Genomic DNA, 27,855 nt, shown 5'->3' on the forward strand with positions numbered 1-27,855 from the left:
GGTTCCATCCCTGGGTGGGGAGGTAAGATCCCACTCCATGTGCTTCATAGCCAAAAAAATCCAAACAAAACAATACTGTAACAGATTCAATGAAGAATTTTAAAATGGCCCACATCCAAAAACAAATCTCAAAAAAAAAACCCCTAAAAAACAAAAAGACAAACATAGTTCATTTGCATAGGATTCTGGTACTAATGAGGAGCCACGTCTTATAGGAATTTAATCCCAGTGTGAAGTAACTGAACTTGTTTACTGACTGACTAAGCCACTCCTTCGAGTTTGTATCCCACATCATTAGTAGAAATGCCAGTCAATAAAACCAAGGTTTATTATTTTTAAAAGAATGGACATTTCATTTTTCTATAAACCCCCTTTTTTAATGAAAATGTCTTCATTTCCCTCAGGCATTATTTTATCTAAGATGCACTTGGCTAGTTGAATAAAAATATCTGTTAAAGGAAAGAAGGTTCCCATCAAAGCTGTTGAAATCTGATTTCATTTCAGATTCTAGCACTAATGTTGTTTTTTGTTTAAATAGATTTTGTCTGTCAATTTCCAGACCCGCTGTGCCATCAGACTGTATGGACTGCTGTGGTCAACACGGGGGTTGTAGAGGCAAATTTTATTATGGACTGGTAATTGAATTGAACAGGTTTACATTTGAATAGATTTACTACATCATGATCTCTGACATACTGCATGGGACTGAAATCCCTCTCCATCCATAAAGATATATTTAAGACAGTATCATTCTCTCCAGGCTGAGAAGGTAAGTCTTGAGCCAAGGAGATGGCCCAATATAATTGTGCATTTATATGCAGGGTGTAATACAATATTTCACTGTATTTTTTAAGGACAAAAGAAAAAAGAGTATTCCATATTTACTCATAACCATCCCCTTTTTTCTCTTTGGGGAGGGGGCTTAGAGATATTTTTCCACCAAAGTGCGCACAAGGAAGTAAAGGAAAATAAATTATTTTTTGAGTGTATCAGCAATAGCAGCAGTTCCCTTGAAAACAGTCCCTCTAAAGGCTTGATAACGGCAACTGAAGAGGTGTGAATTATAGATAAGCACCCATCCCATTTACTTTCACCAACAATGTTTAATTAAACACAGTTCACACCTCTTCAGTCACTCTAACCACCCTTCAAGGTTGCGCCTGCCTGAAAACACCATGGGGAAAATTACTTAAGGGAAAATATGTTTTCTACTTCCTCCTTAAACCTGGAAGGACAAATAGGTGAGTATACTGTAGCAGTAAAACCAAACTAATGAAAAAAAAATTCTATCTACCTGGACATGGAGGCATATCATGTACTTTAGTTTTTGAAGAAACAATCCTAATCCAGGACACACCCATTCAGCATGAGGGGTGTGGGTTTAATCCCTGGTCGGGAAACTAAGGTCCCACATGCCACGTGATATGGCCAAAATTTTTTTTTAAGTGCTAATCGATACATTACTTTTATAACAGTTTTAAAACATTGATTTGCTTTTGAAAAATAGAGGTTCCTCAATTCCAAACTCAAAGTTAAGCCTTTTTGAATAAGCATTCGTCTCTACAGCTCAACTAGGGGCTTTCCAGATCATAAAGAACCTGTCTCCCAAGGCAGGAGACATAAGAGACATGGGCTTGAGCCCTGGATCAGGAAGATCCCCTGGAGGGGGGCATGGCAACCCACTCCAATATTCTTGCCTGGAGAATCCCACGGAGAATCCCATGGACAGAAAAGCCTGGCTGGGTACGGTCTATAGGGGTGCAAAGAGTCAGACACAACTGACATGAAGGCATGCACAGCTCAATTAAGTGGCAACATAAAGATAACAAAGACCAAAAATGACTATCAGTCAATCACATGTGATACTCTGAAATATGTTTTGTCTGGTACTCTGTTACTGGGTTTAAGGCAGTCACTAAGATAAGGTTTTCCACCACAATAATGTCAGCTATCACCACCATTCTAACTCAGAGGAAAACTCTGTCCTGTGAGTTGGGTTGTTACTGTTACAGTATGTTTACCTGTGTTAAAATTGCTGTTCTTTTGGCATTTTTCACATAAGCTTCCTCTAACAACAATATCCATCATTCTCACTGTGGCATCTCTGGAGCCTAGAATAGTGCCTGGCATATGAGAGCAACTTACTAAATATTTAGGAAATGGATTATAAATGTAAGACATGTTCACTGTGGAAAACTCCTAACAGTGCCAAAGGCTATAGAGCAAAAAACAAAAGCATTTCTCACCCTTATTTTTATTCACCAGTATAACACTGTTACCAATCTTTATCCTTTCTTCCATTTTTCCATACACATATCATCAGTGTGTGTATTAATATAAATTATTAAAATATAAATTTCTATAAAATTTTGTCATACAAATTTAAATAGGCATATTTTATATAAAATATATATAAATTTAACCATTCTAATAGGTAATTTGTTTTCTTCTTTTATTACTGAATATTCGATTTACAAAGTTGTGTTAGTTTCAGGTGTACAACACAGTGATCCCATTATATTTATCTATATATATACATATCTTTTTCAGATTCTTTTCCATTATATGCTATTATAAGATATGAATATAGTTCCCTGTGCTACAGTTCCCTGCCCTTGTTGTTTATCTATTTTACAAATAGTAGTATATATCCGTTAATCCCAAACTCCTAATTTATCCCACACTGCCTTGATTTTCCCTTTGGTAATCATAGATTGCTATGTTTGTGAGTCCGTTTCTGTTTTGTACATAAGTTTATTTGTATCATTTTTTTTTCTAGATTCCACATATACGTGATATCATATGATATTTGTCTTTCTCTGATGTACTTCACTTAGTACGATAATAATCTCAAGGTCCATCCATGTGGCTGCAGGCAATTTGCTTTCTATTTTATTCTTGGCAAAATATCTTGGTTCTTTTTCCATAAGGCTTTAAGGATAAACTTACACAGTTGTTTGTTTACAGTTTTTCTTCAAGTTGTTCTTAGTTAAGGGAGAAGTTATTTCTTAGTGAACAAGAGAAAAATAGAGTGAATTCCATGTACCCAAATATTGTCTGATCTACTCATCTTCCAATGATATTGTTCACAGAAAAAAAGTTGGAATAAGAAAAAGCCAGGAAAAATTATGAGATCTGTTGATGCCATAGCTAACTGAAGCTCTGGTTCATTCATGGGAAATAAACACTTGGATCTCCTTGGATTTAAAAGTGAAAACAATAGGTGATCTTCAGTAACAACAAATTATACAAACTCATAAGGCTGACCCCAGGAACAAGACATAGTCTATGACTCAATAAAAACAACACATTTAAATATTTAATTTACCTCAATTTCTTTCAAACTTCAATGACCGTATTTTCGTTTTGTTACTGTATAAAATTATCAGTTATTTTAAACATTGGCAAATTTTCTGAAGAGAAGGAAACAGTAAAATCTAAATGTAGTATGTAAAACTCACATCTACAAAAGCACATACATATATGCAAATATATTCAAAATAAACCAAAAATTAAACTGAGGTTTCCCACAGAAAAGAACAATTTTTCTCTGTCTCCAAGCTTCACTAGACATACTTGAAACATACAAAGATTTCAGGGCCTTTAGTATCAGTGAGGGACTTGAATGAATTCTAGAATTTATCTGGGTTCAGCTCCTGTCTCTATGACTTGTTTGGTGTGTGTACTTAGGCAATTTGTTTAGCACAAAATACATGTTCACTGTTACTATTTTGTGTTTGCTGCTGTTATCCCCAACTGAAAGCAACAATTTTAATAGCACTGTTATAAAGTCTTTATAGTAGAAAATAAGTCCCAAAGATTAGAGAAGAAAAACAAATGCTTTACATATAAGATTAATTTTTAAGAAAGAAAGACAGACAAGGTAAACATATGAAATGAAGTGATGGATATGTTAATTAGCTTGATTATGGTGATTAGATCACAATACACATATATATATATATAAAATGAAATACAGATCATATACTTTAAATATATACAACTTTTATGAATTATACCTCAGTAAAGATGAGGGGATCTCTCTGTATATGTAGTACTGAGAAAAAAGCAAAAAGACAGTGATAGTAGCCTCTTAGCTGCTTTTCACCCTCTGCTTTCTGCAAATTGCAAAGACGAGAAGAAACCACTCTGCCAAGCATACCTGTGGGTTTGGCTGCACATCAGATGTTTCCTACCTTGTCCCTTCCTGTTGCTGTCAAGCAGGCACGAGGGATCAAGAGCTCAGGTGTAAAGAAGGAGCATTCTGCCACCAGATTCAGGGTACTTACTGTGACCCCAGCATGTCCTGGTTTCTCCAACATTTTTGACATTCCCTGTCCATCCCCCTCTCCCATCCCCAACCTATAGCACATGGCCACCATCACCCAGCCTTACCTTCTTTCAGCATGCCCACTTTTAAACACTTCATGAAGCGGCAAGCCTGGCAGGATTTACGTCTGCGCTTCGTGATTTCACATTCATTCGTGGCAGGGCAGCTATACTCTATATTACCTAAAACACAGAGTGTGAAGAAAAGAAGCTGTTAGGTTTGCAAGACCCAGGCAATCCTAGCATCCCCCTGACAACGCCAACTCTGCTACTCCTGCCCTCTTCCCTCAAATAAATGTCAACAGGAGTCATGAGGGTGTCACAAATATCATGAAGCCAGATGCTCAGCTACAACCACTGCAGAAGCACTGAATGATGAGCAGCTACAGACGAGATATACAGTGAAGTTCTTCAAAAAACTGAGCTTAAAATTAGCCTTTAAAACATTATGCTTCTTCCATTCAGGCAAAGTAGCGGTCTCCCAAAGTCTTGGGATCGAAAAGAAATTTCCCAGTAGATTATTTCCATAAAAAAACACAAACATCAAAACCATATAACTACATCATCCATCCTGGATTTCTTTTGGTTGCTAATCTTCTGATGTATCAGGCTTCCTGTCCTTCTGACGTTGAACAGTATAAATCTCACTGTGAAAAATGATCAGCAGGCTAATTTGGAACTGCGCAGCAAGCTCTTTGAGGGCAGGGACTAAAGTTACATGGTTCTCACTTCATCACTTACCAGAGCTTTACAATATAATTTTACTCTTGGAAAATGTCTACTGATGATGGATGATCACCATCATCACCATCATCAATACCATTATCACCATCACCATCATCATCATGTTTATTACATTACTTGCATAATTAATCCCAAACTCAAACTGCATGGAAGTGTTAGATATAAAAATAAACAGCTATGACATTATACTTTTAATGTTATGGTCTACATCATTTACATTAGTAACAACACATGTGAAATGATAAGGATGTCATCAGAAGAAGATCCAAACTCTAACTTGAAATTTTTCAATTAGGGCCAGCGACAGTGTGTGGGAAGCGCTCTGGGGCTGCCAACAGCTTTGTAGAGAAGCTGCCTTTAAAATAAAGCCTCTCTCCCCTATCAGCTCTGTCACACAGTGCTTGAAGGTCTTTCGTTACTTCCTAACCCTTTCCCCTTGTGATTAAGTGCATTAGTATCTTAATGAAAATGCATTCTGTTTATTGCCCTCTTGGGAAGGGGGAGGTCATCACACCAAATGCATAAAAGTCATCAGAGACAGTCCGAGCATAATTGCAATTTTGCTGCTGCATGCTTGCAGTACGCAGGGTCCATCCAAGTCCCCTGAAACACGCACAGATTCTAGTAATTAGCATAGAGTCTGCCTGGGACCACAGCATTGATGAAATATTTCAGAGTTAATCACACTTTGTAAACACTGATTTATATTGACTACCTTTCTCCAGACTGATGTCTCCTCATTAAATATCACATTAGTGAATTGCAGGATTGTAGAAAGACTCAACTATTCAGCAACTGCTAATTCAACAGGAAGTAATACCTAACCACTTATAAGTACAGAAATCTGGTTAAGGATGCATGACTTAAAAAAAAAAGGAAAACAGCCTGTACATTATAACTTGAGATGAGCCTATCAAGACTGACTAAATGAGCATTCTAATTCAGGGCATTTATAATAATAAAAGCAACTACTTTTTAACATAATAGGTTAAATATTAAGAGCAATATTAATTGTATCAACAGAAGCACACCACCACCACCTTCCTCAGAGACATTACGGTGTCATTGTATTATTACACTCACAGAAAACCAAGGATAAGTCAAAGGAACCAGATTGACTGGGTCATGGCTGAGAATAAAAGGATTTAGAATCTGAACTTAAAATGAATCATTTTTCACTGTGATGTTCGCTGAAAATTTATTTTGCATCAAGGGAGTGTTGCTAGTCATTTTTTAGGGCTTAATTAGTATTCTACTACCAGATCTTTGCAATCTACATGGCTCTCCTTGTGTGTGCATGTGTGCGCTCAGTAGTATCCAACTTTTTGCATCCCCATGGACTGTAGCCCACCAGGCTCCTCTGTCCATGTGAATATTCCAGGCAAGAATACAGGAGTGGGTTGCCACTCCTCCAGGGGATCTTCTCCATTGGCAGGCAGCTTCTTTACCACTAGCGCCACCTGGGAAGCCCATTCTACATGGCGCTCCTTATACTTATTTAAAAAGAAACCCAAGCCTCTGCTTTCTTAGGAAGAGCCAAACAATAATAACTAGTTAGAAAGGGGGGGGGAAAGGTTTTTCAAACAGCATTTCTTCCCTTTTTTGTTCCGGAGAAGTCAGTATGAATTTCTGTTCATTTCATAATTTGTTCACTTTCCAGTATCAAGGCATGACCACACACCACACCCCCGCTTTTAACCCACTACTGTTAACTTCTACTGAAATGACTCATCACACACACACACAAAATAATCATATTTCCTTTCAAACTAGTTCCTCTTCCTCTTTGAAAATTATATTCTCATCCTTTGCAACAAGGCCCTTCTGGCAGGCCCCTAAGTCAGACCTGTGTGAACTCACACCTGGACGATGGCAGTTATCTTCTCACTGGGCGTTCTGCCTCTGTCCTGTCCCCTTCTAATCCACGCTGCATACCGCGATCATATTCCTCTGCCTATGATGGCTTTGATCATCTCATTAACCCAACTTAAAAAAATCAATAGGTTCCTATGGCCTCCGGAATAAATATAAAATATTCATCTAGCCAACAAAATCTCTGCTCCCATCTCTCTCTCATCTACTTTTCCAGCAACATTACAATGATTACCTTACATGAACTTCCTGATGCATCAATTTGATTTATTCCATTTTTGCTGTGTCCTTCAGGCTTTCTTCCGAGGATGAGCTATCTTTGCCCCTCTTTCCTTCTTAAAATTACTTCCAAGGCTCAGCATTCAACTCACAGTCCATTCCAATCTTTCATGAATCTTCTCAGACCACCCTAGCAGAAAATGATTCCCAGGTTCTCCTACCCTTGTGGGTACTCTCATCACATAATGTCCCAGATATTTTTTTCGACTTTTTCATGTGCATATTACCCATTAGATTGTAAGATCCTGGAGAGTATTACTTATGCAGAATAGAAATACTTCACCAAAAAGTAGTATGTAAGTAAAATAATACATTTTAAATTATTTTTTTGTACCTCAGGGTTATTTTGATGAACATTAAATACGATGCTGCCACATGGGTTCACTAGGCTGGATCGCCCATTAAGAAACAATATGAAGAAACTAGGAAAATCATTCCACAAATTAAAAAAAAAAGTAAAAATCTAGTTAATTTTTCAAAACCTTAAAGAAAAACCTTTGACAAAAATGGAAATCCATGGCAAAAACACAGGAGCTGCTATCAAGGGGAAAATAAGAAAAATGCAAAGGCTTCTGAAAAGTTAATTGTGGAAAAAAGAAGAAAAAAAAAAACCTGTAAGAAGTTTTAAAGGAAATAAAAGTGTGTCTTGATATAAATAAGAATAAAAGTAGTATAACAATACAGATAGATGGCACTAAATGAGTTACTGGGGCTTCCCAGCTGCCACAGTGGTAAAGAATCTGCCTGCCAATGCAGGAGACCCAAGAGATGTGGGTTCAATCCCTGGATCTGGAAGACCCCCTGGAGTAGGAGGTGGCAACCCACTCCTGTATTCTTGCCTAGAGATTTCCATGGACAGAGGAGCCTGGTGGGCTACAGTCCATAGGACTGCAAAGAGTCAGGCAGCACTGAGCAATGGAGCACACACACAAATGAGTTATCCAATGCTTATCTTATTATAACACAATTATTTGCAAAACGAATGCCCTAAGAATTGGAGTTACAGAAAACATTCAAGGATGATTCAATAATAGCAACCAAATTTGTGGATAACCCTTCTCTGAATGACTGTCTAAAGATTTTTAAGATTTCTTCAGAAACAGAAGGGGAATTGTCAAATTCTCCATATCAGAGTTTAGATCACATATAAGGAAGAATTCCAGTTTCCTTCCCAACTACTACATTCTATAATTCTTCAGTGACAAAGAGAAACATTTTAAACGCAGGTGAATTTTTCATAGGGCCTTAGGATGAGTTTTTAAGGAGAGAGTTCTGTTTCATTTATGGCTGAATCCTCACTGCATATGAATGAGCCAACCACCTTGAACCTGTGCTAGGCTGGGAAAGAAAGAGGAAATTCCTACCTCTTATGGAATCTAGGACCTTACAAAGAAGACAAAGACAAAGATTCGTGTGTCAACAAATCACAACACAACTGAGTGTGATGGTTCTAGCTTCAAGTCATCCCCAGATGCCCGTGTACACCCAAACATCCCCAGAGGCAGAGATCATGCTTCAGAGACTCAATGAATTCTTCACATGGGAGCAAATGATTGAAATGTGCTGTGACAAATGAATAAATGACAACATGGGGGTAAAGAAATCTTCCCAAAGCTATAGGAAACGTGGCATTCTTATAAAAATTGACTGTGAATGGGAAGAAAATACATGGGTCACAAGTGTTTTCAAAAATGATACACTTCTAGCTAAGCATATAGACATGGTTTATGATGAATCTGGTATTCTTCAGCCGCATGTTCTGTTTCGATATATTTGTCTTGACATATATGGATGATAACCTTGATTTCACTAAGTAACACTGGTTTATGTCTTGAAAAACAAATCAACATCATTCTAAAGAACTTCTTTGCTGGAGGAAAACTTCTCTAATTTCCAAGCCCTCCCATTGAGTCCCTTAGTTCATTACTGTTGGCTGTGATCACCCACCCAACAGTTTGATCCATGTCTCAGTCTACAAAGATTCTGCCCTTGAAAAACCTTCCTGGTAGCTTTTGAACTCAATGAAGAAAGCATTTTATGCTAAAAATGTGCTCCACTCCCCTCCCCAAGCACCTGGGCAACACTGTTTTACATCTATTTTGGTTGCGGCGCAAACATACTACTCCCAAGAGACCCTACGATCTCGATGGGGTACTTGTTTTCCTTCGATTCACGAAGAGCAGAAATGAGACAAAAGTATTTCCAAAATAACTGCAGGCCCCTGGAACGTTAACACCAGACAGTGATTCAGGGGGGTGCTTAAGTTACTGCTCACATTCTAAAATTCTCCTTTCAAACACGGAGGTTTCCTGGATTAGAGCTTGCCATTTTCCAGGCCACACTTGTTCCATGGTACCACTAGGGACCAAACTGGGCAGCCACGGATGACACGATTGGAATTCTCCCAGTTTTGTCGATAGCTGGGGAACTGAACTCAGCTTCAGAGCCAACCAGATCCATGTGGAAGCTCTGGGTTTTGAAACCAGGCTGACAGGAATGATAGAGCAATTTATAATATCTCATGGCGGCTTTTCAGAAGGTCCTGGGCTCTGATGACTTATTTCAGAGTCTTTTGTACAATTAGTTTGCCCGCAATATAATCTTCTCACTTACTGCTTAATAGAATCTTGCAGCAAGCTGGCGGATAGAATAACAGGGTGTATGTAAAACTCCAGCCTGGAGTGCCAGTGGATAATTTGTATATTCCTTTCAGTCACTTAATGGACTTTTACAGTTTGGCAGTGAAAGCGCTGAATGATGTGAATTAGCATGGCATCTCAAAATAAAAATATATGTCAAATCTTTACTTCCGACTTACATCTCTCACACACAGTAATGAAACATTGGGCTTCATGGAGTTGCTAAGAGCTGTCCTCTTTTTCATATGTACAGACATCATCATTGTAAAGCCAATTTGAAAGCATCTGTATATTTCCTCCAATTGTTTTAATTTTATTAACAGAACCAAATGGCTTGAGATGACCCACAGGGCACTCCAAGTGGGGTTTATCCAATTGTTTTCCAACATTAAGTGATTTAAAAATAATGGGATTTGCCTCAGTACACAATTACAGAGCATTAAAAACATGCAGGCAATAATCTGTAGTATTTTTGTTTTAAGTGCCCAAAAGCAGAAAAAAAGAAAGAAAATCCTCTCTAGTATATGGTAGTAAAGGTTTTTCATACAGCTTCCCTTTCCTTCTCTTTCTTGTGTTTAAAGCCCCTTTGTTTCTAACTCCTTTCTCCTCATTCCACTTGAAATAGAAAATATTATTATTACAGCTATAGCTTGGATTGTATAATGTGGGATAATAACTCATTACATACTTGTGGCAAAAAAAAAGTCATAATTCCATCAATGTATATTAAATAAAGGGTGTTATTTTATTTTCAAAGAATGTACCCAAAGTTAGACTTCAAAATAAGTTGCTTAGAGATGCTCTATCTGCTCCCAAAAGACTGCTCTGAATACTTTTCAAAACTTCCTTTAAAACTGCCACAAGAGTCACTTCAAAGCTATAAACCGGAGACGAGGGAGCAATCTAATGGTACTTTGCTCATATCCACCCAAAACATTTGACTGGCCTCTTTATCACAAGACATGACGCTAAATGATGGATGTCCATTACTAACTGTTAAATATCCCCTCGAAAGTCAAAGACCTGTTATCACGGAAGATATTTCAAGAATCGCCTCAAGTCTCAATGAGGATGCCCACCTCAGACAAAGACAAGGAGTGTCAGCGCCAGCCTACCTAGGGGACCCCAGCTATCTGCGAAGTATAAGATGTAGCAGATGGGGGGGGGGGGAGGATCACACCTGGTCAACAGTCACACCCAGCCCTTAGCAAAGCAGTTCCATACGCAGGGTTGTGCCAGAGTCCCTATCCTTTGCCTCCCTGCTGCCCTTCTAAGCCTCTACAAAGTGAGGTGGGAGATGGGCAGGTCGAGAAAAGGTATTTGATATGTGATGCCTTAAGGTTCTAGAGGACTAAATTCTGATCATCACAAATGTAATTTACAAGAGCCATAATAGTATGTGGGCACAAATGACTTCCTTTTCACAGGGAAGCTCAGGCTCCAGATGGGAGTACATGATGCTTTGCCTTTAAGGGAAAAGATCAAGAAAAACCCACAAGCAGACAGGTGTATCTTATTTTCTGGTCATGCCACACAACTTGTGGGGTCTTAGTGCCCTGACCAGGATTGAACCTGGGCCCCCACAGTGAAAGCTTGGAGTCCTAACCACTGGACTACCAGGGAATTCCCCAAGCAGAAAGGTTTATGAACCTCAGATACTGGAGACTAAACCACAGACTGGTTTCGTTCTCCAGCGATTCATGTTCGGAAGACCACTGAGCCTGTTAAACAATGGGTGCCAGAAATGAATGCCTCCCTGTACATGTATATAACGACAAGATTACAATTCCCATTGCTTTCAATGAAAAATGGTTTAGTGGGAAAACGATGCTGTTAGATTGGGAAGATGATTTAGCCTTGCTTTTTTTTCAATTTAAGCAAGACAAACCCAGCCTCAGTTTCCCCCAAACTTGTAAACATGTTCATTCTTTTATTGATCTAATTGCACAACTGTTAACACTGAGTAATGTGCATGCTCATCTCAGAGAGAAGATGGGGAAGTTCTTACATGCCCACTGAAGATCCATCCTTTGCACACTGCCTTGCCTATGGGACAGGAAAGCATCTGAGGATGAATAAGTGAGGGAAAGAAGAGAAAGGAAAGGTGGGTCTTAGTTCAAATTCCAGCTCTGCCGTTTTTGAGCTGTGTGAACTTGAACTGATCACTTTACCTTCATTACTCTCAGTTCACTAAAGTACAAAAGAGGAATAATCATATCTGCTTTATACATACAAAAATCATAGATTCTGTTCTCGCTTCTGAGAAGAATGGGAAGGGACACTGTAAGAAGGTTCCATAGATTCTGAACTATTCTCACTCAGAGACCTAAGTCTGGAATTTGGGAACAGTGTAAAAACAACCTTCCGCAGATTTATGCAAGACTGGGAGAATGAATACACCATTTGCCCAGAGAACTGGAAAGAGGATTTTGTCTTGCCAATGACTCCTGTGTACATAGCTTTATTTTACAGATACCAGGAGGAGAGGAAGAGTGCAATAATTCAAGTCATTTCTTTTTTTTTTTTTCAAGTCATTTCTTAAAGCATCAAATTGTCTATGAAGTGAATTTCCAAGATGCCAACTACCACTTCTCCTGAACATTTCCTGTCACTTCCCGGGAGCTCATAAAATACCCATCACTGGATGTAATCTGATTATAATTCAGGGCAAAACATTTTCAAAGCTCTTCAAAGTCTCACCCAGCCTTATCTCTGGCCACAGTCTCAGACCAATCCCTACCCCTTATCCCAAGCCCACCCCCTTGTCTGACACCTAGGCTGAATTCCTTCCAGTTCCTAGAAAGCAGCATCGTCTTTCCTGCTGGTTCCAGATGTGCTCCTTGTATCATTTCTTCAATGAAGCTCTCCCAGGGCCCACAAGACCAGAGTCCAGCAGTGGTTATGGGTGTGAATAGTTCATCTCCCACTTATCTTCAAGCGAACTTTTCTTAGTATTCAATACAGTTTATTACAAGAGTCTAGTGAACTGTCCACCTCCTGTCCCAACCATACAACTGTCCATTCTTTGAGGGCAGAGATTTACTCCTCTGGATGCCCAGAGGAACGTTTTATTATCTATCAACTTGATTTTTACTGATGCTATCTCTCATTCCTTCATGCTAATGCTTAGCTCCAAACTATTGATAAGAATAAACCAAGTACAGTCAGTTAGACAGAATACAACTGATAACAACCCACCAGTAATATATCATTTGGCATAAAGCAACACAGATTTCTAGGCTATTAGATTTTGTACAAATCTTAAATTCCAGTGGGTTCAGGCTCTTGGCTTTATGTAAACCAGGGAAAGGTAAATGTGTACTGACTTGTTTATGATCACTCAACCCTCTTTACAAAGATAGATAGTGAAAATCACACAGTCGTGTCCGACTCTTTGTGGGCCATGAACTACACAGTCCATGGAATTCTCCAGGCCAGAATACTGGAGTGGGTAGCCTTTCCCTTCTCCAGGGGATCGTCCCAATCCAGGGATTGAACCCAGGTCTCCCACACTGCAGGAGGATTCTTTACCACCAGGGAAGCCCAAGAATACTGGAGTGGGTAGCCTATCCCTTTGCCAGAGGATCTTCCCAACCCAGGGATCGAACCAGGGTCTCCTGCATTGCAGGCAGATTCTTTACAGCTGAGCTACCAGGGAAAGGGCTAGTTAATTGCGGGAAACAGAAAAAAACTCAAATTCCCGATATCCAGTCCAAAGTTCTTTCAATGCACCTGTTAAAACTTACATACAAATAAATGCTAACGGTGCTGAGAACTCTTCCACGGTCTTTATGTTACATTTATGAGCCCCCATTTTGCAGATGAGAGAATTGAGAAGAGCTAACATGGCCAGAAACACACAGCTACCAAGGGCCAGAGCCATAATGAAAACTAGGGCACTCTGGATCCAACATCTCTCCTCTTTACTGTGATGCAATGTTGGCTGACTTTAATCCTTCAAAGACATGAACTGAGTGTCATAATTGAGTGTTGCTTAGAACAGAAATGAAAAACAAAATTCTTATCTTCAAAGCGAGTGTTTTGTGTGGCTGTTGTTGTTGCTATTGTCGCTGGTGGGAAAGGAAATTTTGATGCCTGGGGGCAGTAGGATAGGGTGGATCTTGGCTTTGTCTTGCTATTGTCAGACTTGTGGTACGTGGGCAGCTGTGGAGAGGATACGGTTGCTTTTGGAGAATGGAATCTTTCAACACCTCAGAAAGAAATCCCTCAACTCGTCTCTGTACCACTATGGTTTGTGACCAGTTTAAGTCTACAGAAACCAAACAAACCATGTCACCAAAGCAACAGGTGTCAGATTGCAAACACGCATTCTAAAGATCCCCACATTGTGGGGATTGCTCATGATAGGAAAGAAACTGCCCTCCATAATCAGTAGGGTGTGCTCTGAAAAGCATCTAAAGGGGAATACCAGTATAGAATCAAAAACACGGACTGACGAAAAGGATGGAGAAGACAAATATCTCTCGTCAAAGGTATGCAGAAATTTAATGTCTTCAGCTTTGATATGACATCGTCCTGGAAAGGGCAACTGTTCTTTTGCAGTGTAGAGAAGAGCCCCTATGAGATGTGTGCAGCCATTGCATCTCTGTCCTTACGCCCCTGTGGTACAGGGATCATGTCACAGAGTCTTCATAAAAGAGCTCAAAAATGACCACTGTCACCAGAAAGGTGTTACATCTGAGTTAAGCATAATTCCCCAAACTGGCTGCATTCAGTACCCAACCCCAACTTTTATGTGATCTTTCTCCACCCACCTACAAATTTTAAACAACCTTGATATGAGTCTACCCGTGTCTCCTTTAAAACACACAACTAAAAACAAACAAACGAAAAGCACAACAACAGTTTGCCCACAAAATACTCTTGGTGAACGGAAGAAATGCTAATTAAGTCTAATGCATCCACTCTATTTGGATGGTTTCCGTGTGCACATTTTGCAGCGGCGATTACCTAATGGTACAGAAAGTCCATGTGTCAAGCGTGGAAGGCATTAGGACCGTATCGTACGTGACAAACACAAATGACTCAAAGAGGAATTTGACTTCATACCAATCTCAAGATCTTCCTTCTGCCTTAAACAAGTAAAAGCAAGCATGTGTGTGCTAGTCACTCAATAGTATCCAACTCTATGCCAACCCTTGGAATGTAGCCCGCCAGGCAAAACTACTGGAGTGGGTAGCCATTTCCTTCTCCAGGAGATCTTCCTCACCCAGGAATTGAACCTGGGTCTCCTGCATTGCAGGCAAATTCTTTACCATCTGAGACCCCAGGGCACTTCCCAAAACAAGCATATCATTTCCTAATGCTGTCCCTAAAGTCTCTGTTCTCAAATGCTATCGGTGTGCCCAGAACTCAAAAGAGACGCTGGCATTAGATTCTTCCTCCCAGATCATGTTCACATATTCAGCAAGTATATACCTATGTTCTCCAGAGCTGATATGGAATTGGGGACATCCTGCTTGACACAAGTGATGGTAACTAATCTAAATTTAAACTGTAGAAAGTGGTATAATAGTGATTCCAAGCTAAGACACTAGAGTCAAATGGGCTCAAATTCCAATTCTATCATTTCCTATCTGAGTTGGGGAAAACTTTTCAATCTGAAGTTACTTTCTTCGCAAATGAAGTCGTCATGGGACCCAGCAACAGATACCTTAAGGGGTTGCTGTGAAAATCAAATGATATCATGTATTTTGAATGGACCAAGCAGAGGACCTGACACAGAGTAAACCTCAATTATCAACCATCATAACAACAGTGTAATGATGCTCAGGAGATGGACTAGGATGCAGGAGAAGGGCTAAGAGGGACTGGAGAAGAACCCAGCTGCTGGTCCTTAGCACAGAAGTGAGAAGATCCCATCACTTCATGGCAAATAGATGGGGAAACAATGGAAACAGTGACAGACTTTATTTTCTTGGGCTCCAAAAATCACTGCAGATAGTGACTGAAGTCATGAAATTAAAAGACACTTGCTCCCTGGAATAAAAGCGATGACCAACTTAGACAGCATATTAAAAAGCAGAGACATTCCTGTGCCAACAAAGGCCCGTATAGTCAAAGCTATGGTTTTTCCAGAAGTCATGTATGGATGTGAGAATTGGATTATAAAGAAAGCTGAGCACCAAAGAACTGATGCTTTTGAACTGTGATGCTGGATAAAACTCTTGAGTGTCCCTTGGACTGCAAGGAGATCAAACCAGTCCACCCTAAAGGAAATCAGTCCTGAACATTCAATGGAAGGACCGATGCTGAAGCTGAAGCCACAATACTTTGGCCACCTGATGTGAAGAACTGGCTTATTAGAAAAGTCCCTGACACTGGGAAAGATTGAAGACAGGAGGAGAAGGGGACGACAGAGGATGAGATGGGTGGATGGCATCACTGACTCAATGGACGTGAGTTTGAGCAAGCTCCGGGAGTTGGTGATGGACAGTGAAGCCTGGTGTGCTGCAGTCCCTGGGGTCGCAGAGTTGAACATGACTGAGCAATTGAATTGAACTGAGGAGATGCTCGGCAGAGAATTCCTCCTGGATGGTGCTAGGAAACCAAAAGATAGGAGCATAGTAGGTCTGTTGAACCAACTGGCACATTAGGAGACACATAAGGCAATGTCCAAAAGGAAGTAATGACATCGTCCTAGGGGCCGGGGGTGTAGACAAGGCTGCCAGATGGAGTCACAGTCAAACAGAGAAGCCTAAAGGAGAACCAGGAGAGCTGGGACTGTGCAGTGTTTGCGCCTGAACATTTTCCTTTGGGAATGAAAACCTGGGCAGTTAGACTGTCTGCTTGGACAGGGTCTGCAGCAAAGGGCTTGACATTTCTTCCCTGGTAGCTCAGACAGTAAAGAATCTGCCTGTGATGCAGGAGACTCAAGTGGGATACCTGGGTCAGGAAGATCCCCTGGAGAAGGAAATGGCAACTCACTCCAATATTCTTGCCCGCAGAATTCTAGGGACAGAGGAGCCTAGTGGGCTATCATCCATGGGGTCACAAACATTCAGACACACCTGACCGACTAACACACACACACAGAGGAGGAGGACAGAGGAAAACTGACAGGGGAGGGGGGGGGCTTCCTGCTGGATGATGACGCAGGGGAGGGACGGTCCCATGCCTCTTTCAGGGAACACTCAATTCCCACTCCTTTATAAAAACCGCTGGGGTCTGCAAGCTTTTTCTTAAAGGGTCAGACAGTAAAAAGCTCAGCTTTGCAGGTCCTTCAGTGTCTGGTGTGGCTCCTGTAGCAGCAGAAGGGCAGACACAGACAGCACAAGAATGGGTGCAGCTCTGTTCCCACAGACTTTTCTTTAACAAAGTGGATTTGGCCCCCAGGGCCTTGGTTTGCTGATCTGGGGTCCAAAATTTATGGACAGAAGGCTGCAAAGATAAGAAATACTTTACAATCTATTATCCATTATTTCCTTTTTTTTTTTTTTTTTTTTGGTGGTCGGGGGGGGGGGGAGGTGCAGGGAGCTTACGACCCTGTAAAGTAGCTTCAGATATTAAGTTCAGATATTAACAAAGTAGTCTCAATAAATTAATAACATCTGAGATGAACAGGTGGCAGGATGAGTTGGAGGGCTTTTACTTTAAAGATTTACAAAATTTGACATTGTTATCCACCTAAAACATAGTCTGAGGACTCTGGAGACAGAGGGTATTCCAGATGCAAGGAAGCAGTGAAGATGCTCTGGAAGCAAAAGAAAAAATGAAAAGGTGTAATCAAGGACAAAATCTTGGGCTGTATTTGTTCCTTTGAAGATTCTTGTGCTTTCCTCTGATCTTCCCCAAATGGAAACTATGATAATAGTATGCAATGAGGAAAAAACAAATGTCAGAATATAGATTTGGGATATGCTTTCAGATTCACTCTAAAGCATTCAGAACTTAGGATCTAAATTCTAAATTAATCCATATTTTCTTGTACTAAATTCTGTTCTTTGTAGAATTACTCAGGGATGCCCTTCTTAAAAAAAAAGGCACATAAAAATATGAGTGTTTTTTAAAATTTTTTCAAACCAAAATTAAACAAGAGTTAATTCCAAAGAATATAACTGCTTCCTATAAACATACAGATGCATTCATATAATCATGTTTTAAGAAACTCCCTTCTGACTAGCACTCATCATAAGAAAAAAAAATGGATTCTGACCTGCCTTCTGTTGTGGGCACAAAGTTTAGTAAATGGACAGTTACCCTCACATCAAGATAGGAGGGGAAATAAGCCTCTTTTCTCCTGAACTCAAGAAAGAAAGAGTCTGGGAAGTGTTATCAGTGGTAAGTGTATATTTTTAGGATCCATCTAAGACCAGCAACTAAAAATCTAGTGGCAAAACGATTGTCAGCAGATAAAAGTCCAGGGAATGGACACAGAAAACTGATTTGGTGGAACTGAAGACTTGGACTCTCAAACTACATCTTTAGGGGATTTGGGAAAATGAATGATAAAAAATTAGATATTTTTAAGACTTACTTCTGACTGTCTCCTTTTTACAAACCTTTAACATCTAATCATAGCTGAAAATATTCTTAATTCCCCATTTGTATTGTATTTTAACAACTTAATGGAAAATTTTGCCCATGAACTAAAATCTCTTAAGAAAAATTCAGTCTAGAATTATTCCATGCTTGAAAAGATTTTAAAATATACAAGGCAGATTAATAAGGGGGTTAACAGCTCAGGCTTTCAGACTGGGACCCAAGTATGTTTGGATAATTCCTTCTCTGTCCCTGGTAGTGAACTTTATAGATGCTCCACATCTATAAATAATAAAGTGATATTACAATGATAGTATCTACTCTAATGGAATGACGGAAGGATGAAATAAGATAATTAATGTAAAACACTTAGAATAACATGTGACAAATTTTAGAAATGAATATATTATTATGAAAAATTAACAAAAATTTCATACATTACTGGTATAAAGGCATTGCACTCAATTTGAGAGGGTGAAACCAGCTGTTTACATTGTCCACATATGGACAATTATTTATGGTTAGGCTTTGGTAGCTAAAAGATAGAGAAACTTCAAAAAAGAACTTTAAATTTGGGAAGCATCTGAAACACCTCAAAATGTTTAAACATTCACTTTACACTCATGAGGATGGTACAAAAAAAAGAAAGAGAAAAGAACAAGCGTTGTAGAGGATACAGAGAAATTAGAACACTTGTACACTGTTGGTGGGAGTGCAAAATGGTGCAGCATCTATGGAAACAATATGGAGGCTCCCCCAAAATTATAAATAGAACCACCGTATGATCAAGCTATCCTGCCTCTGGGCATTTTATCTAAAAAACTGAAAGCAGGATCTTGAAGAGATATTTGTACAACCATGTTTATTACATCATTCTTGGCAATAACCAAGAGGCAGAAATAACCTAAGGTCCACTGATGAATGAATGGAAAAAGAAAATGTGGTATGTAAATATAACAGAATGTTATCCAGCTCCTAAACAACAACGGGACTTCCCTGGCAGTCCAAGGGTTAAGAATCCGCCTTTCAATGTAGGGGATATGGGTTCAGTCCCTGGTCAGGGAACTAAGACCCCACACGTGGGGCTGGGGGTGGGGAGGGCAGACTAAGCCTGCACAATACTGAGCCCGTGTGCTCAGAGTCACAAGCCCACACGGAAATGCAAGGAAACATCCCTCACGCCTCAGTGAATGTCCTGCCTGCTGCATAAGACCCGACCGAGCCAAATAAATCAATACTAAAAAAATAAATAAATAAAATTTAAAAAGGAAATCCTACAGCATGGATAAACTGAGGGTAGTATGCTAAGTGAAACAGACCAGTCACAAAAAGATAAATATGACATGATTCTGCCTATAGGGGGTACTAAAGTAGTTAAACTCATAGAAACAGAAAGTAGAATGGTGATCACCAAGGGTTGGGGGGAGGGAAAAATGGGGAGTTGCTACTTAATTGGTATAGAGTTTCCTTTCTGCAAGATGAGATCATGTTGGCTAGCTGTTGTACAATAAGGTACATAGAGTTTGTGCTAAAGTAACTAAAGTATCCTTAAAAATGGTTAAGATGAAAAACTTTAAGTTTGATACTATGTTATGTATACCTTATGCTATGCTTTTTACCACAAAAAGAAGTAAATTAAAAATATATTGGAACAGCATTTATTTTAAATATAAACTTATATTTACTTTTGGTATACATCAGAATACTTTACCAACATCCATTACCTAATTTTAATTTCATGTAAAATTCTGAAATGGTCTAAGAGGAGACCAGTTACCAGGCTTTAACACTGTTGAATTCTAACAACTTCAAGCAACTTCAAAGAAAAAGCTAATTAATGCCCTGTGTATACTTTATCACTTCTAAGATGTTATCTAAATTTATCAAGTAATATATCAGAAAAATGAACAACTGCCTTGGGCTTTACCAGTCAAGAAAAAAAAAAAATTCTGACCCAAGTCACTGACCCTGTCATTCCTCACAACCTGCCTCACTGTTTCCAGAACCTGAATTCTCACAAGTAACAAATCATCAGATTCAAATCATATTGAGACATAGACTGCTGCAACTAAATACCAAAAGAGTGATGCACGTTTGCATCAATAGGAATTTCAGACAACAGAACTCTCATCACATTTATTTGTTGCTGTTTCCTTTCCTATCCTAAGGATGAACATTTTGACATACCCTAACTGGATTTTCCCTGATAGCTCAGATGGTAAAGAATCTGCCTGCAATGAGAGAAATCCGGGTTTGATCTCTGGGTCAGGAAGATTCCCCTGAAGAAGGGAATGGCTACTCACTCCAGTCTTCTTGTCTGGGAAGCCCCATGGACAGAGAAGCTTGGGGTGGGGGGGGCCACAGTCCGTGGGCTGGCAAAGGGTCAGCCACGGCTGACAGACTAACACTAACTAGATTTAGGGCTTCCCCGGGGGTTCAGTGGTAAAGAATCTGCCTGTTAATGCAAGCGACTCAGGTTCAAGCCCTGGGTTGGGAAGATCCCCTGGAGGAGGAAATGGCAACCCACTCTAGTATTCCTTACCTGGGAAATCCCGTGGACAGAGGAGCCTGTTGGGCTATAGTCCATGGAGTCGCAAGAGACTTGGACGTGACTTAGCAATTAAACAACAACTGGATTTCAGTTCAGTTCAGTTGCTCAATCGTGTCCGACTCTTTGCAATCCCATGACCTGCAGCACGCCAGGCCTCCCTGTCCATCACCAACTCCCAGAGTTTACCCAAACCCATGTCGATTGAGTCGGTGATGCCATCCAACCATCTCATCCTCTGTCATCTCCTCCTGCCCTCAATCTTTCCCAGCATCAGGGTCTAGTCCAGAACCAATTCTGAATTTATGGGGAAAAGAGTCTTAATGCAATTACTTTAGTATATGTTAAAATGTGCATTTTGAAAAATATAAAGTACAATGTACCATTCCTATTATTTGTCCTAAAGCATTTAATAGGATGCTCTGTAGATAAGGGCCAGTTTTTCTGTGAGGGAAACAGCCCTATTTGTCAGGGTTTGGTTCTGAGTAAGATAAAACCTGGAGGAAAGAATGAAAGCTATGTTAAGACAGGTATTGATATCTTTGCTTGAGAGTTTATCTTGTCATCAAAGAACAGCCTCTAGCCTCCTCATCAAAACAGTCATCAGATAGTATTAGACTTGAGTGCAAAATCCAATGATTTGCAAAGTATCAGCCACACCCCATTACCTAAGGGGGCCCATCACAGATGCAAAAATCCACCTGGCTAACAAACAGGAAAGTGAGATTTTTTTAAAGAATTAATTGGAACTTATCCATGAAGTCCTTTAGACTTCTTGTAAACAACACAAACTTCCTTCTCACCAGTGACTTGCCAGGAAAACTGGTGTGGAGTGCTGGCAGATGTAGGGGATTTGCCCATGGTAGGCTGGGACAGGGCAGGATTGTTTGTTGTTGTTTAGTCGCTGGTATCCAACTCTGCCGCCCCATGGATTGCAATCTGCCAGGCTCCTCTGTCCATGGGATTTTTCAGCCTAGAGTACTGGAGCGAGTTGCTATTTCCTTCTCCAGGGGCTCTTCCTGACCCAGGGATCAAACCCAGGTCTCCTGCAGGTGAGTTCTTTACCATTGAGCCACCAAGGAAGCCCAGGGGAAGAGAATTACTCACCAACAAGTTCCCTGGAAGAAATGGGAATGCACGTGCTTCCTCTCCCATAAGAAAGTAATTGGGTCAGGGACAGGTAAAAATGGATGGCCCAGGTGGATCAGGACACTGGAATCTCAGAGGGTCCCGGGGTCACGCCAGCTCCACCCACATCCAGCACCGAGGAGCTCCTCTCCTTTCTGGCTGCTGTTATTACTTCTGAGGATGCTAGCTCAGGTGAACCAGGGGAAATGGATTTTATTTTCTGAGTACAGAGGGTTTTATTCAAGAAAATAAAGTTTATGAAAATTCAAGAAAGAGAGCACAGCCTCTCAAATGCACATGAAAAGATAATCCAGAAAAACATTCTTATTTTTCTGATTCTATCATGAAGGCCATATCACCGTAGAATCAATGAAGAATATATTAATATTACAGATACATTAGGAATTTAAAGTACAAAAATAGAAATAAGTTTAAAAAGTTACTAACAAGTTTGTACTTTCATCATAACTGTTGCACTTAAGATTAGTGATATTACTACTACAAAGTGTATTTCTTAATGAATAAAAATAAAATGTAATTTACCAGAGGGTCATAAAATACATGTAGCTTCTCAACAACTGTGAAATAACATCGTAAAGGGGGGGGGTCACTCATTTTGCAGATATACTGCCTAGGAAAGTGAATTTTGTCAGCCTAAGTTGACTAATTATCCAATCCCACTAATTTGACAGTTAACTACAGTTGGACTTTTTATCATGGCATTAAAAAGTTTCATTACAAACTCTTTTTCTCCTTGAATGCCACCGGCACATACTCCTTACGTGAGATGGGTTCTTATCTACCGTCACCCAACTGGAAAATACACCCTTTCAGGACGTTAAAATAATATGTTGATTTTAAATGACTTCCAAAATACAGTAACATAATGCAATGTGCTTAATAAACATGTAAATGACACCAGAGATGCTGGTGTTGCAAATGTGAGCTCCTAACATCTGAAGGACAAAAAAACAGTGAGGCTCATTACATTTTCTTCTCTTTTCCTTTCCCTGATCAAAGACCAACTATGCAATTTATTCTCTGAAAATAAACACTCTTATTTTATACAACCAAGATCCAACTTTTTGTCAGTTACTCTAAATGCTACTTTATTTTCATTTACATTGATTCATGTATATGTCATCGGGAGCAGTGAAAAGAGGCTAGAAAATTCTGATTCCTGGAAAAGAAAATTCTGAAAACTGAAGTAAAAGACTAAAAAGATCATGGTAGGGAACTTGATTTCAATTTAAATAACATGCAAGCAAAAGTCCTCTGAAATGAAAATTTTGGTAATCAATGTTGCCCACATGGAAGATGAAATGAGGGTGTTTACCTAAATTCTGTCCAGCTTTCAAATATAGCTCTAGGTCTGTTTTTGTGTGACTGACTCCAGGCTCAGATTGGTTTTTATATTCTTAAACAGCTTAAAAAGTAAAACAAAGCAAAACCTGAATAAATGAAAGGGAAAGTATATATGACCTACAAAGTGAATCGCTCAGTCGTATCCGACTCTTTGCGACCCCATGGACTGCAGCCTCCCAGGCTCCTCCGTCCATGGGATTTTCCAGGCAAGAGTACTGGAATGGGGTGCCATTGCCTTCTCTAGGGGATCTTCCCAACTCAGGGATTGAACTCGGGTCTCCCACATTGCAGGCGGATGCCCTACCCTCTAAGCCACCAGGGAAGCCCTAATGACCTACAGAACCTAAGATATTTACTATCTGTTTTATTATCTGGTCCTTTATAGAAGAATTTTGTTGCCCTTAGCTCTTCAGCAACCTCAAACATTATGACAATTTAGGCCAATTCCTAAAAGTCAGAACAACCCATGAAAAAAGAATCACCACTCACTTACCCTGAGAAGTGGGCCCACTGTTTCCTAAAACATCTATTCACATAACATTCTCTACCCATGGAGAAAGTCTTTGATATTGAGTTTTACTATTAAAAACATTGAAGCTAACAATTAAAATAACAGGAGAAAGATTACTTCTCATTCTTCTCATTGATAACTTGGTCACAATAATATACTGCAAAAAATCAGACAACACTGGCATCAAAGGCAAGGAAAAGTGGAAAAAAGCAATTAAACATAACAAGAGCAAGCTCTGAGTTAAAGCACACTGAGGTTTAAAAAATATTTCTTTTGAAAATATTACCTCCATATTTAACAGTGCAAACAAACTAATAATCACTGAAGTTCATCAGAATGGTTTAGGTATTTTTATATTACTTTGGATTTTAATTTTAAAACATACTAGTTTTTAAGCTGCCATTTACAAACTGAGGAAATTCTTTTCTCTAAATGCTGTTTGAGTTAAACAGATAATACCTGATTATTTTCCACGGGAAGGTTCATATGATGTACAGACACTCAATTTGTAAGTTATTTCCTCCAGTGCTGCAAATATTCTATTCTAAGACTAAAATAGCACAGGAAGGCAAAGAAAATGCTACCTCCAGGAAAGAGCCTCTAGAACTAGGCAGCCGGCTTCAGGAAGGAGTCAGCAATTCAGGATGGAAAAGAATAGCATTTGCATAGGCTGTGCCCAGACACCTTTAGCAGATGCCTTGCAGGCAAATTCCTACTCTTTAAAGCCTGTTTAAGGTGGGATTTAAGGCTCTTATCAGTATCACCTTTAGACTCAGACTAGGAGGGCCCCCACCTGAAGGCTCCAGGCTTTAGAAAGCATCAAGGTGGGAGCCCTTCCACAGCCAAAGAAGAAAACCACTCCCAGATCCACCCCTTGTATACTTGTACACCTGGGACTCCCGAATTCCTGGGTTAGACCTCCACAAGGTCCATTCCAGGGAACCTCTCCCCTGGGTCCCTCCCCTGGAAGGTGGCTTGGCCTGGACCTCAGGTCTGGTGTGCACATTACACAGTCCGTGCATGATCAAGGTGTAGCTGTCAGAAAGGGGTGGGTGGGCCTGGGCCATGGGGGCAGGGGCATGCTGATACACCAGACAGGATGCCAGGCAGGGGCGAAGGGCCTGCTGCAGGAAGCGCTGGCTCTCCTTCTACCGCTTCTTCCTGATACAAAACACACGCATCTAAGAATTAAAAATGCCAAGCTGGCCACTCAGGCCATGATGAAGGCATATTTGCTAAATAGGAGAACAGAACATATTTGACTTGGTGGCAGTGGTTTAGTTGCTTCAGTCACGTCCGACCCCTGAGACCCTGTGGACTGTAGCCCCCCAGGCTCCTGTGTCCGTGGGATTTCCCAGGCACGGATACTGAAGTGGGTTGCCATTTCCTTCTCCAGGGGATCTTCCTGACTCAGGGATACAGGAGGCCTCCTGCATTGCAGACGGATTCTTTACTGACTGAGCCACAAAAGAATCCCCTTACCAGTTTATTATCTTGATTTATAAACATTAGATACTTACATACACAGTATATGGGTGCCCACTGTCCCCCCATCTCAGAGCCCATGGATATCTGCAGTGGACTTGGTTCTAGTGACGGTCACTCCTATACCTCATGCTGCAAAGATATTCTGTTATTTTTTTAATTTCCTAAATCTCACATTTAAAGCTTAACTGGGATACTTTAAGTTACAAGACTCAGGCTCCCTTTCTGATTTACCTAGTTTTCCATCCACAGGGGGTAAAAAAAAAATTGATCACCATAAAACTATATAAAACCAATCAAATTTCCAATCAGCCCACCAAAATGCCTCCTAGTCTAAAACAGTGCTATTGTGAGGAATGGTTACAGGAAGACAGGGTTTATTATCAGAACAAAAGGGTGGGGAGCTGTGAGCTGAGAAGGGTGCAGGTCCTTCTAGCTTATCATCAAAGACAGCTCTTCGTCCTAGAGTATTGGCCTGCCCAGTGATTTAGTATCCCAGTCACACTGTCAATATAAACCAGAGCCCATCATTTACTGAGCACTCACTATGGGTCAGGCACTTTGACAAGTCCCTCATCTAGCCCTTACCACCTGTGTGGACCACAATAAACTGTGGAAAATTCTGAAAGAGATGGGCATACCAGACCACCTGACATGCCTCTTGAGAAACCTGTATACAGGTCAGGAAGCAACAGTTAGAACTGGACACGGAATAGCAGACTGGTTCCAAATAGGAAAAGGAGTACGTCAAGGCTGTATTTTGTCACCCTGCTTATTTAACTTCTATGCAGAGTACATCCTGAGAAACGCTGGGCTGGAAGAAGCACAAGCTGGAATCAAGATTGCCGGGAGAAATATCAATAACCTCAGATATGCAGATGATACCACCCTTATGGCAGAAAGTGAAAAGGAACTAAAAAGCCTCTTGATGAAAGTGAAAGAGGAGAGTGAAAAAGTTGGCTTAAAAATCAACATTCAGAAAACTAAGATCATGGCATCTGGTCCCATCACTTCATGAGAAATAGATGGGGAAACAGTGGAAACAGTATCAGACTTTATTTTTCTGGGCTCCAAAATCACAGCAGATGGTGATTGCAGCCATGAAATTAAAAGACGCTTACTCCTTGGAAGGAAAGTTATGACCAACCTAGATAGGATATTAAAAAGCAGAGATATTACTTTGCCAACAAAGGTCCGTCTAGTCAAGGCTATGGTTTTTCCAGTGGTCATGTATGGATGTGAGAGTTGGACTGTGAAGAAAGCTGAGTGCCGAAAAATTGATGCTTTTGAACTGTGGTGTTGGAGAAGACTCTTGAGAGTTCCTTGGACTGCAAGGAGATCCAACCAGTCCATCCTAAAGGAGGTTTAGTCCCGGGTGTTCATTGGAAGGACTTATGCTGAAGCTGAACCTCCAGTACTTTTACCACCTCATGTGAAGAGTTGACTCATTGGAAAAGACCCTGATGCTGGGAGGGATTGGGGGCAGGAGGAGAAGGGGACGACAGACGATGAGATGGCCGGATGGCGTCACTGACTCGATGGACATGAGTTTGAGTAAACTCCAGGAGTTGGTGATGGACAGGGAAGCCTGGAGAGCTGCAATTCATGGGGTCGCAAAGAGTTGGACGTGACTGAGCGACTGAACTGAACTGAACCTGTGAAAGGGAGGCATAGAGAAGTTACTGCCTCTCAGCAGTTAAGTGGCTAAGACTTGAACCTGGTTGTACATGAATTCAAAACCCATTCGAAAATGAATATCTTTAAAAAAATTATCCCCTACTTTTTAAATATAAAATTTCTTTTTAAAAGGGTGGATGTCATATTTCTAGCACAAGAACAAATGGTTGGAAATGGTTATATTAACCATATATCTAGTAAACATAATATATGTAATATAATGTTTTTATTTATTTTATATTATATTTATATAATATTTTTATATAGAAATAAAATCTTCTGGGGATTAGTGTTTTATAAATTAAATAATGAAATATACATAGAGTTTTGGGATATAAAGATATTTTCCTCTCTTATCTCCTTAATAAGAGTCCAGAGAAAACTCTTAATGATACAAAAAAAAAAAAAAAAAACCCACACAAACACAAAAATTTTCACTCATTTATGCATTGAGGCCAAAGGTAGAATTAGAAAATAATCAGAAAAATGATATCACACACAAAAATGAATAAGCTTAGAAAATGACAATGAAATCATTGCTGCCATTGCAATGCTGTGTGTTTCAAAAGCCTCTAAAAAGTTTTTTATTCAGCAGAAAGGAAAAAAGATAAAACCAACTAAAACCTTCCAAAACTTCTGACTTTTACCTAAGTGCTGACCTAATTCAATAGTTTTCCAATGATAATTTGAAAACAGTCAATAAATAAAATATGCCTTTCTGGTGGAAAATATTCGTTTCTCGTTGACTTTCACTGAAATCTATGATTAATGTCCTC

The 27,855-nt window shown here is 39.9% G+C and overlaps 1 protein-coding gene across 8 annotated transcripts in view; it reads right to left on the bottom strand.

Annotated features, from left to right (window-relative positions):
- The window catches only part of ESRRG (estrogen related receptor gamma), a 674,199-nt gene that overhangs the window by 161,274 nt on the left and 485,070 nt on the right, over window positions 1-27,855 (bottom strand). For all 8 annotated transcript variants that reach the window (XM_065938330.1, XM_065938333.1, XM_065938334.1 and 5 more), the window contains one exon: window positions 4,396-4,512. In XM_065938330.1, coding sequence (XP_065794402.1) covers window positions 4,396-4,512 — 117 coding nt within the window. The remainder of the gene's footprint in view (window positions 1-4,395; window positions 4,513-27,855) is intronic.

Source organism: Muntiacus reevesi, chromosome 5 (assembly GCF_963930625.1).
Source record: "Muntiacus reevesi chromosome 5, mMunRee1.1, whole genome shotgun sequence".
NCBI lineage: Eukaryota > Metazoa > Chordata > Mammalia > Artiodactyla > Cervidae > Muntiacus > Muntiacus reevesi.